Source organism: Dermochelys coriacea, chromosome 3 (genome assembly GCF_009764565.3).
Source record: "Dermochelys coriacea isolate rDerCor1 chromosome 3, rDerCor1.pri.v4, whole genome shotgun sequence".
Classification (NCBI taxonomy): domain Eukaryota; kingdom Metazoa; phylum Chordata; order Testudines; family Dermochelyidae; genus Dermochelys; species Dermochelys coriacea.
The window spans coordinates 17,382,885-17,403,459 of record NC_050070.1 but is presented as its reverse complement, the minus strand read 5'-3'; the positions used below and the strand labels follow the sequence as shown (position 1 = coordinate 17,403,459).

The 20,575-nt window shown below is 39.4% G+C and overlaps 1 protein-coding gene across 5 annotated transcripts in view; it reads left to right on the top strand.

Annotated features, from left to right (window-relative positions):
- GCFC2 (GC-rich sequence DNA-binding factor 2) overlaps positions 1–20,575 on the top strand; it is a 43,338-nt gene that overhangs the window by 5,339 nt on the left and 17,424 nt on the right. For 3 of the 5 annotated variants that reach the window (XM_043510169.1, XM_043510168.1, XM_043510170.1), the window contains exons 3-10: positions 817–972; positions 2,778–2,999; positions 11,523–11,608; positions 13,303–13,418; positions 15,472–15,658; positions 17,729–17,852; positions 18,853–18,940; positions 20,334–20,446. In XM_043510169.1, the coding sequence (XP_043366104.1) occupies positions 817–972; positions 2,778–2,999; positions 11,523–11,608; positions 13,303–13,418; positions 15,472–15,658; positions 17,729–17,852; positions 18,853–18,940; positions 20,334–20,446 (1,092 nt within the window). Of the gene's footprint in view, positions 1–816; positions 973–2,777; positions 3,000–3,786; positions 3,905–11,522; positions 11,609–13,302; positions 13,419–15,471; positions 15,659–17,728; positions 17,853–18,852; positions 18,941–20,333; positions 20,447–20,575 lie in introns of all 5 variants that reach the window. The other 2 variants (XM_043510171.1, XM_038396461.2) reach the window with 2 other exon arrangements.

The following is a 20,575-nucleotide window of genomic DNA, read 5'->3' as shown; positions in this document are numbered from 1 at the left end:
TGCTTTGGCAAGTACTGTTATCATACATATTGTTTTATATTAATAAATTACAAGAATGAATTTTTGGTTGACAGTCTAATTTAAATGTATATCCCAAAACACATAATCAGGTCTGATCCTGTATCTATTTAAGTCATCTGCCAAAATCCCATTGACTTTGTAGGAGTAGTATTGGGCACTTAGGCTGACCTTGAGAGGAGTTGACCTCCTGAAAATCCCATTGTAAATGGAGATTACTAGGCAGTTACAAATTCCATTAGTCTCAGGATTTGGTCCTAGGCAGTAGTTTCTCTATAATTTTAGCATTTTCATTTTTTAGAAGTGGGCCTCAGATTTCATTAATGAGACAGCACAACCTGTTTAAAAACTAGTCATAATCTAGTAACTTCAATTATTTGCTTTTATTGAATATATTTTATTGAATTTTTATAATGAAGATGTAGTAATAAATGAAATACTGACAGACTACTTGTACTGTACTGTAATGGCCTTTTTGATGAGGGAATAAATCGTGTTAAGAATCCCCTAAAATCATCTGAATTTAGGATAAAGAGTTGAAATGAAAATACATGAATTTGTATGATGATGCCTTACTTTACTGTGTCCTAAAATTTTGCTTTTGTTAAGAGTCATGCTTTTACTAAAAATACTGCCTTAAATCTTTGAAGACGATGGGATTGCTCAATGTGTAAATTTAAGTCTTTCAGGGTCAGGAATTGATTGTTCTTAACCTGTTAAGAAACATCATAAATCTGAAGACATTTCCGGTAGCTGAGACAAAAATCCCGGGTCTTGGTTTTTCCTCCTTGAATACAGAAATCTTCCAGTCGGAGTATAGAATAATTAACACTACTGATACATGTGAGACAGAAGAAGAGGATGAGCACTACTCATCAGCCAGTGAAGATTACACTAGTTCAACCTCTGAAACTCAATCCAGCCCTCCACGGAAAAGAGAGGATTTATCAGCAGGTTTGTAACTAGTTATGAGCAGTGACTAGGTACTGCATGTAGTTTTGCATATTGCAGAATATTCAAAGTACTGTTTAAAACACTGGATGCTGTTACTTTAAATATACATTAGTGTAACTTCACTGAAATCGTTGTATATCAAGGACATTTATTCCAAAGTTCATTGGTGTAACTGAGTGACAATAGAACGTCAAGGCAAATTGTGCTATCTGGTCTCTTGGGATAGATCTTTAGCATGATGATATGATAGAAAGTCCTGTAATATTTATAGTAATGAAATAAAAGAAAAGGTAAAATTATTGATATCATTGTTTTTTTATAAGTATGTCCTTATACTGAAACAAAACAAAACAAACCTCTATTATGGATCACTCGCCATCACTAGGCATTTGGATAGAAGAGAAATGATGGATTCAAGGTTATAGTCCTTTCTAATTATTTTCATTTTTAATAAACAGGAAATTAAATGCAATAAAACTTTATTAATGCAGCATTAAGGATGAATGTTTAGAGACATAACTTTTGCATTCCTGGATTATTAAGGTATTTATAGTAGTAGTAATCCTTTTTTCATTTTCATGTATGATCTAGATTAATAGTTTAGCATACTTTTTTCTTTACTGCTCATATTTTAATTTGCAGCCTTATAAGCATACTTCAATAATTTTGCCTTGATTATATTTGAGACTTAGGACTGGCAAAATGAAGAGAATTGTTATGCTTACAACACGCACCTCCATTTATGGCATAAATACTGGAAACTTTTATTTAGGTTGTTGTGACTTTTAAGACTACTGTGGCCTTTGTTTTGAAGGTCTGAAAACTACTGGAAAGTTAACATGTAGTTTAGGGGTGGGCAAACTTTTTGGCCCAAGGGCCATATCTGGGTATGGAAACTATATGGTGGGCCATGAATACTCACAAAATTGGGGGTTGGGGTGCCGGAGGGGGTGCAGTCTCTGGGGTGGGGCCAGAAATGAGGAGTTCAGGGTGCAGGAGGGGGCTCCGGGCTGGGGCAGTGGGTTGGGGTGTGTAGGGAGGGTTGGGGCTCCAGCTGGGGTGGGGCCAGAAATGAGGAGTTCAGGGTGCAGGAGGGGGCTCCGGGCTGGGGCAGTGGGTTGGGGTGTGTAGGGAGGGTTGGGGCTCCAGCTGGGGTGGGGCTGGGGATGAGGTGGTGGGGGTGGGATTGAGGGATTCGGAGGGTGAGAGGGGGATCAGGGCTGTGGTTGGGGTACGGGAGGGGGCTGGGGTGTAGGCTCAAGCAGCTCCCGAAAGCAGTGGCATGTCCCCCCTCTGGATCCTACCTGGAGGCGCGGCCAAGCGGCTCTGCACACTGTTCCGTGCAGGGGCAGCATGTAGAGCCCCCTGGCTGCCCCTATGCATAGGAGCCAGAGTGGGGACATGCCTCTGCTTCTGGTAGCCGTGTGGAGCCACAGCATATGTAGAGCAAGGCAAGCCCCAGACCCTGCTCCCCAGCCAGAGCTTGAGGGCCAGATTAAAGCATCTGAAGGGCCGGATGTGGTTCCTGGGCCATAGTTTGCACACCCCGATGTAGTTGAAGCAGCAGGGGTATGGAAGTGCTCCTCAATATTTGTGCTCTTTCAAGTTGTGCCCCTTGTACTGTAGAAATAAAATGCACAATTATCTCAATTTATCATTAACAATGTATTGCAGAAAAAAGCCCCAAACTCCTAATATATTACTATACTTTGGAGAAAAAGCATTATATAATTAACTTTGTCGTGAGGAGTAGTATTGAATTTTGCTCTTAGTCTCTTACCTTAGGTTCTTTCCGTTCATTACAGGTAATATACCTGATGCAGCTTATATCCGGGTTACTTGTGGGAAACGTCAGTTGGCCAGGACTCAGGGTGACTATATTCCACTGGACCCATCGCATCGTGCTCCAGTCTCTCAGAAAAAAGCATGCAGTGATACAGAGAGTGAGGATGACTCTGATCATGACACAATTCTCCACTTCGCTCCCAAAACAAAAACTCTTAAGCAGAGGATGGCTGAATATGCAGGTAAGTTTAAGCCTGTTTACCAGGGCATAAAAGTGGCAAAACTTTAACTGTTTGAAGAATGTGAAATGCACTAAAAAAGTGCAGTTCTAGGCCCTGTTTGTAAAAAGCGTGGTGCGGACCCTTATTGCCCTTTTTATGGCTTTTCTATACAGGTATATTAAATCAGATTAACTTTAGTTAGTTCACTTTTTACAGTGCCTTATGTCCACAAACAACAACGTTTTTTTTTAAGTGATTACTTGGCATCTTAGGTCACAGTAATAATTCTCAGAACAGGAGTAACTCCGCTTTGCAGGGAGTTTGCTTTCTTTAAGTTTGGGTGGATGCATTCCTAACTCTTCTCCTTCTGGCAGTCCTCTACTATCTCACACTACATTGTTTTATTCCTGGACTGGCCTGTCTTGTGCCATCCACTCCCCTTAGTTTAACCAGATGTCCTCTCTCAGTTTAAATGCTGGCACGCAACCAAGAATGCCATGTTTGATATCAAATAATAGTGAGTTCACATACTCCTTGCTCACCTTACCTGATCGCTCTTGTTACAGTGTGTACGGTAACAACCATTGTTTCATGTTTTCTGTGTATGTAAATCTCCCCACTGTATTTTCCACTGAATGCATCCGATGAAGTGAACTGTAGCTCATGAAAGCTTATGCTCCAATAAATTTTAGTCTCCAAGGTGCCAGAAGTTCTCCTCCTTTTCTTTTTGTGGAAACAGATTAACACGGCTGCTACTTTGAAATAGTACTCCTTATAATAGTCAGGCCAAGCCCCTCTCCTCTGCCGGGTTTCTGTGTGGACTCATTCAGGACTTGATAGCCCTATTTGGAGAGCTGCCATTCAATCCCATCCAGAGAAGAGTCACTGGAATGCAGCCATCTACAAGACATTTGGAGCAAATGAAGGTAAGGAGGCATTCCTGTAGCTGGTCCCAGTGCTGAGTCAAAGCAAAGGCACTCCAGTGGAAGGATAAGGGACCTGAGGACAAGGGATCATAACAGGACTTCTGGTAATGCTCCCATCACCTGCCCATACTCTGAGGAACTGAATCACATTTTTGCAAGTGAAACTACCACAGAACCCAAGACTTATGTGGCCGACAGTTTTCCTCAACGCACCCAAGACAACATGGTTGGCACCCAAAAAGCCACTGAAAGCTACCTTGGCCTCATGTATGCCATGGGGATCCAACCAGGAGGAGATGTTTTCAGGGCAGCCAAAAATTGTTACCCAACAGATTCGGACACTACACAAGAACAGCATATGAATAGCCATACTAAAACTGCTGTGGATGAGTTCTACTAGCAGCCAGTTTGAAAATGCTGGGATGGGGACTTATGCCCATAAGCATTACGTGCTGTATTACAACAAGATAGTATAGGGGGATGTATTCTACTTTTTTTTTTTTTTTTTTTTTCCAGGGACCAGCTGTCCACTGCCATGTTGGGTGGAGCTAGGAACCTTTTTTTGTCTCCTCCATATTTTGCATTAAACACCCTGCCCCTAGCACACTGAAAATGGCCTCTGCGTCAGAGATTTAATGCTCTAAAGTTTTATTTCCCTGTGGTATCAGGCTGTACAACCATCGGCCACACACTTGCCGACTCCATAAACCTCTTCCTAAGCTGTGTCCTGCTTGTTCTCCCTTCTCCACCATGTCCTCCCTTATACGCTGCTCAAGATGTCTGCCAGGCAATGCATTTTTTAATTCCCAAAGTGCAAACGTTTATTGTAGCAGCAGATACAGGAAAAAGGGAAGGGAAAAAAAAATGCACTAGAAAAGATTCATTATCTGTTTCATTAATACTCAGTTTTTAGTAAAGTTGAGGATTCATGTGGTAAATGACCCAATAAGGTTGCAGAGTCATTTGAAAATGGGTTTAGAGCAGTTACTGTAGAATTTTTTGTTAGAAGGTACCTATAGATTTAGTTTCTAAGGTGCCATACGTCCTCCTTTTCTTTTTGCGGATACAGACTAACACGGCTGCTACTCTGAAACCTATAGATTTTTAAAAATGTATCGTAAAAGAGAACTGAAAACAAATATGGTGTTTTATTTTGGCGCACACATTGCAAGGCAAAGCAGCACTCCTGGGAATACCCATATAGCTAGTGTTTCTGTTCCACTCCTGCACCAGCATAGGGACACTATCTTGGTAAATAGCAGTGCTGTGTATCTTCCTGGTTTGCCCATTGCCTTTTTGAACAGGACCCTTCTTAATTTTCTGGGGACTCATCTCGGAGTAACATCCTCCACTGTAAGGACAGCCTGCAGGGGTGCACATGCAATTGCCTGCTGACTGCTGCACCATACAACCTGCAACTTAAAATCAGCACAGCCAATCCAGATGCCCAGTTTTTATTACAGGGGGCCTATGCAAGGAGAAGTAATTTTGGAAATCTTCTTACTGTCTTGAATTGAACCTCAATGTGGGAAGAGACTATTGGAATAGCATTCTAAAATTGTGGGGAAGAAACATTTTTGGTTTGGTGATTAGGGTGGGGACAATAAGTACTTGTGCTCTTTCTTATTTCCTGTAGCACCTGTAATGTCATGGCCCACGTGAAGAAGGGCGTTATCACCTGCAGAGTGGCTGACAAATCTTCCAAAGCAGGGAGGCAGGGGGGAATGGCAAGAGAAGATCTGTCCCAGGAAGTATTGAATTCCTCCCAGCAGAAAGCCACATAGAAGGACGCAGTTGTGGAGGAGTGGCTTCCTGGAGCATTCTCAAAGGATCAAAATGGATTGAATGGCCCTGGACCGGGACCTGAGGTAGACAGCTGTGATAGAGCACCTTTTAGTTATAAAGGTCAAGCACTGCACCCAAACTTCCAGTGTTCTGCAAACTATAGAGAATGCACCATACTGGGACCATTTTTTCAATCAACCCTGGGACATGGAGAAGGAGAATTCTCTTGAATGCATCACATTCAGGAGTGTTTGAGCATTCCTTACTTTGGCAATACCTCAGTTCCATTGGTGTTAAGGTTGCACCATCTTCTCATTTAATTGGTTCTTCTGGCCCCCACCCCCAAGATGCAGTGTTACCTGTTTTTGTTAACTGAATAAGTTCATTTTGCTTTAACTTGGCTGAAATGTTCCATTAAGGAACAGCTCAACCCATAAATGACATAGTATGGGAGGGGAGGATGTTATCAACTCCTTAGCAGAAGAGAGCACAAACTTATTTCTTTTTTTTTTTTATGGTACATTTGTGACCCCCAGTGGAGGAGAAAATGCATCGCTGACCCTATTTCCTTGATCACTTGGGGCATTTTGTAGAGACGTACTCTTTCACTGTCTGTAATGTTCAGAAAGTCTCTTCACTTCCTGCTCCTACCCATCCTCCAGGATCTCTCCCTTACTCTCACAGATGTTATGTGAAATACGGCAGGCATTTAGCACACAATGAGGAGAAACATACAGCTTTTTCTTAAAGCATCATCTGCCCTTCAGGTGTCTAAAAGTACACTTCACTAGCATTCCACAGGTATTTGGAATACTCCTTTCTCTTGTCCAAGTGTCTACCAAGAGCCTTCATAAGCCAAAAAAGCAGAGGGTAAGAAGAGTCTCCCAGAATGACAGGAGGAATCATAACTCTATTCATTTCTGTAATGGTCTGGGGAACAAAAATGTCCTCCTTCGTTCCAGTAGCCAGGCCACAGCTTCTAAATATTCTGACCTCATGGACTTTTCCAGACCACCCCGATGTCAATATTAGTGAATCTTTGACAATGATCAAGGTCATGCAACACCATAGAGAAATACCTTTTCCTCTTGATCAAGTCTTTGGTTTGAGAGGGTTTGTGTGTGTGTATGTGGGGGAGGGAGGGAGGGGAGAAGAAATAGGGAAATCATTGCCACACTCTGACATGGTGTGGCAGAACCTTCCTCTTAGCATCCATGATAACAACCCCAACAGTTGAGCTACCACCACCAACCAAATTAATTACTGACTGATAGTAAACAGGGGAGACTAACTTCCAGAGGGTGATGGCAACATGCTTCTCCATGTTGAGGGGAACTCGCAGGTTGGTGTTCTTCTGCAGCTGTGGGTGAGCACTGTACAGAACCTCTAGGAAAGTGGCCTTTGTTATCCTGAGGATCTGCTACCATTGCTGGTATCCTGGTCTGCATTACTACCCTCTTCCCCTGGACACAGCTAGTTGGTCAACCCAGAAGCATTGGTTCAGTGAATAACGTAGCTCCTGATAAATGCCCTGCAGAAGTAACTGCTTGATTTCATTCTCCTTCTCCTCTTCCATTAGCTGTGAGACCGCAGAGCCAAATCTGTCAGTCTCCATGACTAAAAATGCATTTGCATCATCCTGTTTGTATAAACGGCTGTCATGATCATGGAGCTCAGCAGCCTGTAGTCCATGCTACCTCGAAAATGGTGCTGGCAAAATTAATGGATGACAGGAGGAGAAGAAAAAGAGTACTTATGGCACCTTAGAGATTAACAAATTTATTTAAGCAGAAGCTTTCGTGAGCTACAGCTCACTTCATCGGATGCATTTGGTGGAAAATACAGTGGGGAGATTTACACACACACACACACACACACACACACACACACACACACACCATGAAACAATGAGTTTTATCATACATGCTGTAAGGAGAGTGATCACTTAAAATGAGCCATCACCAGCAGCATGGGGGGGAAAGGAGGAAAACCTTTCATGGTGACAAGCAAGGTAGGCCATTTCCAGCAGTTAACAAGAACATCTGAGGAACAGTGGGGGGGAAGGATGGGGGGGAGAAATAACATGGGGAAATAGTTTTACTTTGTGTAATGACTCATCCATTCCCAGTCTCTCTTCAAGCCTAAGTTAATTGTATCCTGTTTGCAAATTAATTCCAATTCAGCAGTCTCGTTGGAGTCTGTGTGGAAGTCTTAATTTGACCCTGAGATCCTGCCTTCTTATACTTTCTGGTAGGCATACCACAAGCACCCTGGGAATAATCTGAGTTTAGGGCTGAGTGATGGAACATTGCATCATGGGGTACGTGCCCAGAATGCACTTGAGTTAACCACTCAGCAGAGCTGTATAGATGTAATGATTAACAAGGAAAGTACATTGTGATGGTATAACAAAGTGGGGTGGAGGGAGGGAGGTAGTCCAATATATGTTACCATAATAACTGCCTCAGATTTTTATTCAGTATGACTCTTTTTATGCATTCAATAATGGTGTTTTGTTACTTGACTCCTAGGAGTTTCAGAGTAACTTTTTTTTTTATAGAACTTTATAAATGTTGACTAATCCACATAACACTGTTATGAGTCAGATAATTTACATCAAGGATTTTACTGTTCTAGTCACCATTCCCTGCTCTGATGTATACTGCAGTCCCTCAGATTCATCTTGTACAATTGTTTAATGTATGTTGAACTCTTGTAGTGGATGAGTGTTTATCCATTGTTTTACATTATCTGCTGAATAAATTTTTCTGACCATTCTCATAGCCTGATTCAATGAATTTGTGCCCTGTCTTCCTCCTTTTGATTAATTTGCCTCCCTTCTCTATCCCAGTTTGATGCTTTCATGTTTTACATTTTATTTATTCTTGCTTATTCAAATTTTTTAAACTAAACAGTCATTTTCAGTGCTGAGCAGTGTAACTTCTTTCCAGCTTTAACCTTTTGTCTACATGTACCATTAGCTTTATATATTAAGCTAATTACATTTAAATGTATATTGCCTGGACCACGGTAATGACCATGTAGATTAGTTTTTATACTATACTGTCACATTTTTGTTACTTCAGGTAAATTATATCTATGGCTCCTCTTCCTTTCTCTTCAGCTCTTTTTCAACCCTCAAAAGATCATTTCTTAAATGTGACCTACTTTTTAGGAATCCATGCCTTTGAAGGAGTCAGTCACGTAGTTTAAGACCAAAATGTGAACTTCTTAAAAGAATGGTTATACCTGAAAGAGTGACACTGTAAAAATGCCAGAATAGGGGTGCAATATTTGTTGACTGCAGAATAAGAAAGTTGTGTAGTATTTTTTACAAACATGCCCCTCAAGTTATCCGTTTTGATATTAACAATTTTTAAATTTTTTTAAATTCTGCATATTTTTTTTATCAAAGTAACAGTATAATCATGCCATTTACAAATATTTTGGTAATTTATGTCAAAATACCTGTTGGTAAGTATGTCTGTCTGTAACAATACAACAAAAAAAAAATCAGGAAATATTTTTTGATGGATTTCTTACTAGGTATATTAATACAGAATTTTGAGTACAAATTCATTTAAACTACAATCCAGAAATGTATTTCCTGTACCCCTGAGAAGAGGTGCGAAGGCTTGGGAGCACCAGGGAAATGGAGGAGCTGAGGGAGAGGGAAGTAATTGCTGGGAAGGAGCCTGGGAGTGAACCTGGAGGGCTGTTGGGTGTGGTGGGAGAAGTATGGAATAGATTTATTTTGCGGGGGGGGAGGGATTGTTAGGGAGTTGAGGAGCCTCGCCCATGCAGACCCTGGCTGATCCCTAGCCTCTCCCATTCAGTTCAGCACATTTGGCCCTGTCCGTGTATGTCCCTGCACTCCCACTCCTCCCTGTCACCTCACTCAGCCAGGCACAGCTGCCCCATCTCCATGTGTCCCTGCACCCCCACTCACCACACCCCCACCTTTCCTGACCCCAGGTGTTCCTGCATGCCCTTCCCTTGTCTCCATGTGTCCCTGCACCCCCACTTCCATTCAGCCACTGTCTCAACATTGTCACCCCACTAGCTTGTGTGACACCCCATATCCTGTGCCTCCTCACCTGGCCCCACTGGTAGGGTGCTGTGAGGAAGGCAGCCTCTGCCTCCTCCCTCTCTGTGGCTGGCTGCTCTTGCCTGTGAGCCAGCTGCCCTCTCTTTGGATGCCACACCAGCCCCTCGTGAGCGAAAGATGTAATTGCAAGCTTCCCTTCACCGCCCTGTCAAAATCAATTATTCTGCAGGGGAGTCTGTGGGGGACATTAGTTCTGGGCTTGTGCAGTGGGGTAGAATTCCACCAGGAGTAACTCGAGAGGGATTAAAGGGGTCTAAGGTGTAGCCATTATATTGACTTTCAATAACGTTCATAGCCATTTTGTTTGGTTAACAAGTAGAAAAAAAAGCATCTTTTCAACTGCCAGCATTGCAAATTCAACCTGGGATCAGAAAGTTGAGCTTTCTGGCTCTCGATTCTGCAGTTAGAAAATAGAGTCCAATCCTACACTCCTTATTCAAGTGAAGTTTATAAGATGAGAACTTAGTTCATAGTTTTGTTGATGAGTGATTAATTGCAGTTTTAATCACACTGTTAAACAATAGACTACCAATTAAATTTTATTAAATATTTTGGATGGTCTACATTTTCAAATATATTGATTTCAGTTACAACACAGAATACAAAGTCTACAGCGCTCACTTCGTATTTTTATTACAAATATTTGCGCTGTAAAAATGATAAAGGAAAGAGAGGATTTTTCAGTTCCCCTCATACAAGTACCATAGTCCAATCTCTTTATCGTGAAAGCACAACTTATAAATGTAGATTTGTTTTGTTTCATAACTGCATTCATAAACAAAACAGTGTAAAACAGAGTCTACAAGTCCACCTAAAGAGCATGATCAGCATGGATGCATGAAGCATAAATGGACATATGAATCTCTAGTGCATCTGGCACATAAATATCTTGCAACGCCAGCTACAACAGTGCCATACAAATGCCTGTTCTCATTTTCAAGTGATATTGTAAACAAGCGGGCACCATTATCTCCAGCAAATGTAAACAAACTTTGTCTGAGCAATTGGCTGAACAAGAAATAGGACTGAGTTGACTTGTTGGCTCTATCAAGTTTTATGGTTTTTATTTTTGAATGCAGTTTTTTTGTACATAATTCTACATTTGTAAGATCAACTTTCATGATAAAGAAATTGCCCTACACTACTTGTATTAGGTGAATTGAAATACTATTTCTTTTGTTTTTTACAGTGCAAATATTTGTAATCAAAAATAAAGTGAGCACTGTACACTTTGTATTTTGTGTTGTAATTGAAATCAATATCTTTTGAAAATGTAGAAAACATCCAAAAATATTTATACAAGTAGTATTCTATTGTTTAACAGTGCAATTAATCACGATTAATTTTTTTAATCGCTTGACAGCCCTAGTAGTTAAAACAATAACCATCTATATTTACATATATGTAGTATGGATTATATACAGTTTGATTTGCAAAATAAAATGTGTTTGTAGGGCACAGTATTTTATGCTTGCACTGGCTCTGCAGCAACAGTTAACTAAAACTGTATTCTCAGGGACTTAATTTTCAGTACAGGTATGTTCCTGCTGCAGCCTTTAAATTCCATTTTGAAAATCCCACCTGTGCTGTTCTTTCTGCCCGTCCAATTTTCTTAGTAATATTGTAGGAACAGCAACAAATATTTTTGGGGATGGTGGTAGGAGTGCAGAAAGGATAGAGAGAAACTGCTATTTTTCATATCATTACTCTTCATTTTACTTCCAGTACCCAAGAGTGATGGAGCAAGTGAAGATGAAATACAAAACATGTGGGAAGAACAGCAACTAAACAAAGCAGTCAAACTCCCACAGGTGATGTGCTTTTTCTTTCAACTGTTGTTGCTTTTTGCTGCTATGCAAGATAGTTTGGTTTGGGAGCAATATTGGAGCTCCTTCTTCCTTGGTCATTGGACATGCTAATTCATTAGGTGGGAGGAGAATAGAACTAGGCGAAGACTGTGCTAATACAGATCAGAAATTTCTCATTGCTAGCTGATCAGAGGAACAGCATTGTCATTAGCCTGAAAGAAAAGGTGTATTACCCACACTATTCAGTGCAGAGGGAGACTTTTTGGAAAGGCAAAAAATCTGAGTCAACTTAAAGTCTGAGGATGAAACTCTGAGCTAAAGTATCTAAGATGTGAAGGATCTTAAAAACAAAAGTACTCACAAACCAAAATGTGTAAATGCCATCTTCTAAAAGCTACGCTATTAAACTATCAACAAGGGAAGGGAAGAAACACTGTCATAATACTTACTGTGCCGCTCACCTCCTCCCCCCCGCCCTCTAGTACTAGATTGGTTATTTAACCTTTCTAAGGGCACTTTCCTGTGGCGTTCAACAGGGTTCCACCTTGTTTCCCTTTCTGTTCAATGTGTACGTGGGCATTTGGGAGGCTTTGTAAGAGTATGAACTATGGCACTTTCAATGTGCTGATAACCAAATAGGTGCTCCTTTAGCTAGTCTAGGTGAGATTGGGGCAGGTAAGAGAAACAGTCTGTCTAAAGCTCAGTCTGGATATGATTGAAGGGATGCTGGGTTTATTTTCCCACTATGTTTACAATCTGGTATTATTGGATACCCAGCTCCTATTAGACCATTGTGTGGCAGTTATTTCTGGAAAGGCATTTTTTCCTCTGTCTGGCCAGCAAATTGCAACCATTTCTTTCAGGTGCAGAGTTTGTTGCTATTATGCATGACTTTGTCACTTCAGGACTAGATTAGTGTGATACTGTCTACATTGGCCAGACCTTAAATCAACTTGGAAACTGAAGCTGACCTAGAATGCAGAACATCTTTTCATAGAATCCTAGAATATTAGGGTTGGAATAGACCTCAGGAGGTCATCTAGTCCAATCCCCTGCTCAAAGCTGTGATTGGCTGAAATCCTTCTTTTGTCAATTACTTGCAATTTATATTTTCAAATTGTGGAACCTGTCATATATTCGCCGATTGTCACAAAATGTAGTTTACTTAATTTATTTTTACCCTATAGTAAAAGTCTATTATATTTGCAGTCTGTTGCTTAATGCTTATATGTGCTGTAGCCCTTCTATATTATTAACTGTTTAAGCCTCATGAGGAGATCATGAATTATTCCCAGAAATCTTGCATATAACCATGTGGTTCTAAAACAAAATATGAAGGAAAAAAATGAGCATATTTACTGTTGGCTGTAAAAGATGGGATTAAAACATATTAAAAAATATTATTTACCAGGTCTCAGTTTTCAGGATGGAAATGTTCTGTACAATCCTGGAAATTGTAGGGATTTATCAGTTCATGAAGAGAGGAAAAACGCATAGCTTGAACTAAAGAGAGATCTGGATAATCAGCTTTACCTGTGTATACATTTTTACACAGGAAACATCTAATTTTTTAGACATTTGTATTACATTATGTACATAGTAACAACAACTTGCTATATATTCTAATCACTGGGCCTGCTAAAGCTTACCGTTCCAGAGGAAAACAAGTTCATAAAAATTAATGTTAATTCTCACAGGGAATTAATGTAGACACTTCTCTACATAAATCTCGACCCATGAAAATAAGGTTTGATCCCTCTGTTTCACTGCCACCTGTGAACCTGGAAATTGTAAAGAAGCGACTGACTACAAGGTAAGTGTTGCTAGTGTGAAACACAAGTTTTGAACATTCTGTGTTTACATACAGTGCTGTTACACTGGTTCATAAAAGACATTACATCTCATTCTGTCTCTCCTCCTTTGACTTTTTTCCATGTACTAGAGGATATTAGCATTATTGTTTTAAGTGTAATGTACTTGCTGCTATATTCAGAATAGTAGTAAGATTTTTGTTTTGCTTGGTAGTAAACATTGCCACAATGTTTATCTGAAGCTGCTTCTTAAAATCTCTTCTACTGTTCTACCACTAGTGCAGAGCCATGGGATGGAGTACTAATGTAGACTAATCAATGGTGTGTTCACCTCAAAGCCATGTGAATATGGTGTCAGAAGGGCTTAATGAAATGTTGATTAAAATGCTTTCCGCTCTTCTCTGCTAGTACCCCCCACTGTTGCTAAAACTGGTGGTAATGCAGTTGTGGGAGATTAAACAAACAGCAGAAAGCTGAAATCTTAACACCAATTTTAGGTCCTTGTCCTGTGGAGTTATGCATGGAGAGACCCATGCACCCATACAGAGCCCTATTGACATCAGCTTTAAGAATTGTGGCTAAATTGGCTTGAATAATTTTGCAGTGGTTAATGTTTTTTTTTGCTTATTTTCTTGGAGAAGATGAGTTAAATTCTGGGTTCACTTGACTATAGAATCAAATTCATTAAAGAGAATCGGGATATTAGGAATATAAAAAATTAGGCCACCTACTTGCAAGCCAGCAGGGATAAGAAATTTAATTTGATCATAATGTGTTTAAAATATGCATAATTACAGAAGGCTGAATTGAACATGATTTTTTGAATTGTGATTGTATTGTTTTCCTTTAGTTTGATTTGACCAGCTAGTCAATCATAATGACTACTTTTTTGATGTATTGCTTAGTTTTTCAAAGTTGGAAGCGGAATCCCACTTTAGGAAACTGAAGCCCATATTGAATCCTGTCTTGTAGTGCTAAAAGTCTGTCCAAAATGAACAGGCACTCAGAGTGGATTGTGCAGATTTTTAGGATATCTGGCCTCTCCTTTCTTACATGACCAGATGAACAGTGAAATAGTCAACAGTGTTGATGTTGAAGTAACATCATTTAGCATCTAAGCCACCACCCATTAAATGAAAGCTGAGATTGGAGAACAGTAGAAAGGCCAGTCCACACCCCACACGTTGGGAAATGCTGGCATTATTAATTCTTAGTAGACTTTTAAATTGAGTGGGGCTAATGGAAGTAAGTACTATTATTACTAACCTAGAACTAGACTTGCTGCATTAGAACATAGGAGTGGCCATACTGGGTCAGACCAAAGTTCTGTGTAGCCCAGTATCCTGTCTTGAGACAGTGGCCAATGCCAGGTGCCCCAGAGGGAATGAACAGAATGGGTAATCAAGTGGTCCATCCCATCGCCCATTCCCAGCTTCTGGCAAACAGAGGCTAGGGACACCATCCCTGCCCATTCTGGTTAAGTCATTGATCGACCTATCCTCCATGAACATATCTAGTTCTTTTTTGAACCCTGTTGAAAACCCTTTTGAAACCTTGGCCTTCACAACATCCTTTGGCAAAGCGTTCCACAGGTTGACTGTGCATTGTGTGAAGAAATACTTCCTTTTGTTTATTTTAAACTTGCTGCCTATTGATTTCATTTGGTGACCCCTAGTTCTTGTGTTATGAGAAGGAGTAAATAACACTTCCTTATCCTTTCTTCAATCAGTCATGATTTTATACACCTCAATCATGTCTCCCCTTAGTCATCTCTTTTCCAAGCTGAAAAGTCCCAGTGTTGTAGATCTCTCCTCATACGGAAGCCGTTCCATACCCCTAATCATTTTTGTTGCCCTTTTCTGAACCTTTTCCAATTCCAATAGATCCTTTTTGAGATGAGGCGACCACATCTGCACGTAGTATTCAAGATGTGGTCATACCATGGATTTATACAGAGGCAATATGACCCAATGACTGAGGAAAAACTTAAGGTGGCTTAACTTGTTTGCAAGCAGTCTTTGTTAAGTTGTTTACAAACGTTTGGGGGTTTTTCAGAATGACATCATTACAGGACCTTCATCGTGCTCACCAGAGAGAGCATGAAAAATATACACAAGACATTGAAAGCTCAAAGAATACCATCCAGGAGTTAGAGAGGTCTTCAAATGCAGCTCTGAATTACAAATTCTACAGGTCTATGAAAACTTACATGGAAAGCCTTATAGACTGTTTGAACGAAAAGGTACCAACTTTTTTTTTCTTTAAAGGGGATGAGGTGAGGTTTATGATATTCAGCTAATAGAATAGACACCTTCCTCTAGAAGTTAACATTTTGTTGCCACCAAGTATGGGGAAACAATATTAACGGGACACCATAAATTTAAAAGCACTTCTGTCAGAAGACTATCTTTTATGTAATGCTTAAGATTGTTTAAAGAGCCTAAAGAAAATATATAATTTTCTTATTTTCAATTTGTCGTCTTTGTGTGGGAATAGTAAAACTACTGTGGTGGTTGTAAAATCCAAGTATTGTCAGAGGGAATTTGCTGTTAACATAATACCCTAAAAGTACTTTAAAAAAAAAAATCCCTTTTAAATATTCTCTCCCTGTGCCATCACTACATTGGGTAGCTTTAGTATTTGACAATGGCTTGAGTATAATTTTAGATCTTGTACTGCTCTGCCAACAACCAGATTTTTTTCAAAATAAAAATATTGGACTACAATAAGGATATGTGGCGGGGGACACATTAGTTATAAATTATGCTGTCTTAAGTAAAAATTGAAAATTAAATTGACTGTCTCACCTAAATGCTCAGTTGTGTGCATCTCAAAACTTCCATAGGAATGTACTCAATATTATAGAATGGATGGAGTGAGGGTTTCAAGTTTAGATTGAGATGGATTAGCAGGACTTGGGGGGAGGGGATTCTTTTACACCACCTGGCTGTGCTATATCTAACTAGCTGAAGCACAATTGTTTGCTGTAGCCTTCCCATCATAACCACCATGTGCATTTAAAATGAGTGGGAGGGCGAGCAAAGCTTCTTACAATCTGGGTGAGGCAAAGAATACATTGCCATTATGTCCTGGGTGGATACTGCTATGTGGTCTGCATTACTGTATTTAGAGCTTAAGCGCTACCTTTAAAACCGCTATTTAAATATCGGAAAGAGGGAGAATAACTGCAGATTGCTCATTAAAATGAGCAAAGGTATTCATTCAAAAATCTGAAATGTAAAAAAAAAAGTGTCCATTTCACAAGTTTATTTCAAATGATTAAGTAAACTGTAAAAGGAAACTAAGGCCATGTGAATTAAAAGCTCCAACAAGTCTTTCTGAAACCTTTTGGATGAGAGAATTCTCTAATTTCTTGTGATAGGAGGATAATTCTCTATTTTCCTAGTGCTGGAACAGCTGAGTTAGTTTAGACTACTGATGATTTTTAATTAGCTCAGAGTGTAACTTGGGCCTGTAAAGCTCACCTGAAATGAACCGGGTGAGTCACACTTTTTTCAACATGCTAGGATGGATTTGTAAAAGCCAGTGGATTTCAAGGTCTCTAGTAGGGCTGATTCAGGTAGGGGTATCCACGTTCTGTTTAATTTTTACCCTGAAAAAGTGACTGTGTTAATGGAACCTTACTTCACCTTAGTTCCTTGTGGATGGATGTTCTAAGTCAAGTCATATTTATTTAAATGACAAAAATAAGATTTTTACCGCTTTTATTCCTTCTATCCCTGCAAAGCCTAACATAGCTAAGGTTGATTTGGTATCTATTCCATCTTGTGCATCATGGAAAAAAAATTGCTTACTAAGTTCCAGGCAGTTACTCCTGTGTAAGCCTACTGGAGGCATTGAAATTGAAAAGGTGTCTGATAGCCTAATTTGAAGACAGTGAGGTATAATACAGGTATAACTGAGGGTGAAATTTTGGCCTACTGAAGTTTTATTACTGGTGATGTGTGAAATGCATGGAAGACAGCAGCTTGATTCCCAGAGACCCTATTGAGCTTGTAAGGGCAACAGTTAGAAAAAACATCTTTTTATTTGCAAACTGAACACATTCTAAGAATTCTGTTTATTCCTTCACATGTCTCAATAGATGGTACTTCTCAGCTTATCATGTACTGAGCCTGAAAGGAACAGGAACTTATTACTCAAATTGGAAAAAATAATGTATATAGTTCGTCATTGTTGTTTATAAAAAATAATTGGGGAAACTACTTCTTCTGCACATTTTTGCTTTCAGCTTTTCTTTTGTAATTCTAACAGTTAACTGAAAATGTAATATCTATTGAATATATTTCAGCTACTTCATATTAATGAACTGGAATCAGCTATGCAGATGCTACTTCAACAACAAGCCATAACTCTCTTGAAACGTAGGCAAGAGGATCTGAAAAATGAATCTGCTTATGTTCAGCTGCTATCAAGTTAGCATGACTTTTTAAAAATAAATTTTCAGCAACTGTGTTTGTGTGTAATACGCGTGTGTGTTAATGCGCGCGCAGATCAAGGTACAAGTGCGTAGCCAAAGTGTAAGGCTATGGCTACACAGGCACTTTACAGCGCTGCAACTTTCTCACTCAGGGGTGTGAAAAAACATCCCCCTGAGCTCAGCAAGTTACAGCGCTGTAAATTTCCAGTATAAACAGTGCCCCAGTGCTCTAAGCTAATCATTACCAGGAGCTCTGGGAGAGCTCTCTCCCAGTGCTGGCGCACAACCACACTCGCACTTCAAAGCGCTGCCACAGGAGTGGTCCCGTGGCAGCACTTTGAAGTTTCGAGTGTAGCCATGCCCTAAGATGCTTTCCAGCCCAATCAGGTTATTCTCTACTAGCTTAAAAGGAGATCAGAAAAGAAACAATTGATATTGGTGGACACAGACACAGTGAGCACTCAACAGCAACAGAAGGCAGCACTAGTGGAGGACTAGTCTGGTGCTGTTCTTTATCACTAGATATAGGTTCCAAACCAGATAGTAATTATTCATAATACTTAAGGTTAGAATAACTTCTTGAATTGGAATAAAATTGTTGCCTAGTTTCAGTTTTGACTTACAAACGGAGAGAAGTCTCATTGTCACTGTCAGCACTGTCACTAGCATTCATTGTCACTGTCAGCACTGTCAATAGTGTGTTCCATAAGACATTCATTTCCATCTCCAACAGATACCAAAAAGCAATAACTTCATCACTCACACTCTGACCTCATACTGTGTTATATCAAAAAACTGTCATATCAGAATGTTGCACAGTCCATACAGGTGTAATATTATTCTGCTTTAGCATTGAAGAGGTTACTGATAAAGTTTTTTCATGCTATTTCTAAAATAATAAACTGTAGAGGGGAAAAAATGAGTATGGACAAAAATATTTTGTATTCAAGAAAATGGAAATTTCAAACCAGCTGATGTTATACAACTGTTTCTATTCATAGGAAATAATGGCAAGTCAACTGATGACAGCTTGGAAGATGATGAAAAAACAAAGTGGCTCCTGGAAGAGTGTGAGGCTCGAAGGTAATTATAAAACATAAATTCATATAACTTTGATGATCACACATTGTTTGAGTAACTTCCTATTTTTCATGCAGTGGTGAATGTAAATATGCAGGATTTCTAACCGTGAAGCTTTTATTTAACATTTTTCTTGGATTCTGCCTAATTTATTACCAAAAGGAATACTAACTAGTTTGCCTTCCATAACTTAGAATGGGACTATTTGGAGTATACTTTCACATGTTGTTACTTAATGATCTTCACTCTCATGTTGCTTGGGATCTGAGCCATCAATGCTTTTGTTCTCACCAGAGATGAGAACAATATTAATGTATTGGTATTAAGAAAATGTCTTATGAGATGATGGGAAAAGCTACTATTCAATATCAGTATTGTGAACTTGTGTAGAAACTTTAGATCATTGTGTGGGCAACCAAAATGAAAATGACCTGTTAAATCATCTCATTCAATCAGTAGCTTTTCCCCTCAGTTCATAAGAAATTTTCTTAATCTCATGTTAGATCCTAGACTACTATCATTGTAGAGGATCTTTCTGTTTAAAAAACAATAAATTATTAGCAAGCATTTGAAAGCATGTAAAATGAGCAAAAGAAACTTTTTTACTTAAATACAATAAAATAAGGTAACGAATTGAGTCTATTGCACATAGAAGAGGCATTGTCTTTGAAATTAAAATAGATGAAAAATAGTACAATAAGAAGATTTAAATTTAGGTAAATTATTTAGAACAGTTAAGTGATAAGTAAAAGTATTGCATTGATGGAAAAAATTTCTTTTCATGTAAACAACTGAGCATTTTCCAGAAGCGGATATATATGGGTTCTGGAATCTGCAGCCTAATATATGATCCCTTAACTATGTTTATAGTTAAATTAGAACTCAACTACATCATCTTTACATGGTCGGTTGCACAGTGAAGTCTCGAGTGCTCCAATTCTAGGTCTTATGGGCTCTGCGATTTATGGTGCCAGACCCCATTATGCACCAGAGCTCTCAATTAAAAGAAATACTCTATCATAGTCCAGCACAGAGACAACTGAACCTGAAGTTCCATATTGAAGGTGGGGTGGGAGATGTCAGGAAAGGTGGGAGTGAAGTGGGGGTAGAAGCTAATGGAGAAAAGGTTAGAAGGTCCTATTGGGGCACACATCCCCAAAGATAAGTGTCCTGATAGTCTTAATATCAGTTTCCAAAACCATTTTATACAAGTTTTCCACTTCCTTTTAGCTCTGCTTTATTACAAAATAGCAGTTTTTGCTCTGTTGTTCTGTGCTGATTATATTTCCTTTTGCATGCTCTTCACTTCTATTGTTAAAATCTGCATTCATAAGTTTTCTCTCTTAGATATAGATATGATGATGGGTCTCTAACGTGAGTTCATTACAAAATATAGGACATGCAGAAGGCAAACAAGAGAGAGTTTTGGCAAATTTGATCACCATGAGGGCATGTCCAGTGATGATGAGCTGTCTGCAGCAGAGATGACTGACTTCCAGAAAAACAAAGGTCAGTGACTGCCTTGTAATGAACAAACTCCTTACATATTTCTAAGATACAGGTAAGTTGCTTTTGACATACAGTGAAGCCATAAGTGAATTATACAGGTTATCCCAAAAGAATTCTGACAGAACCTGA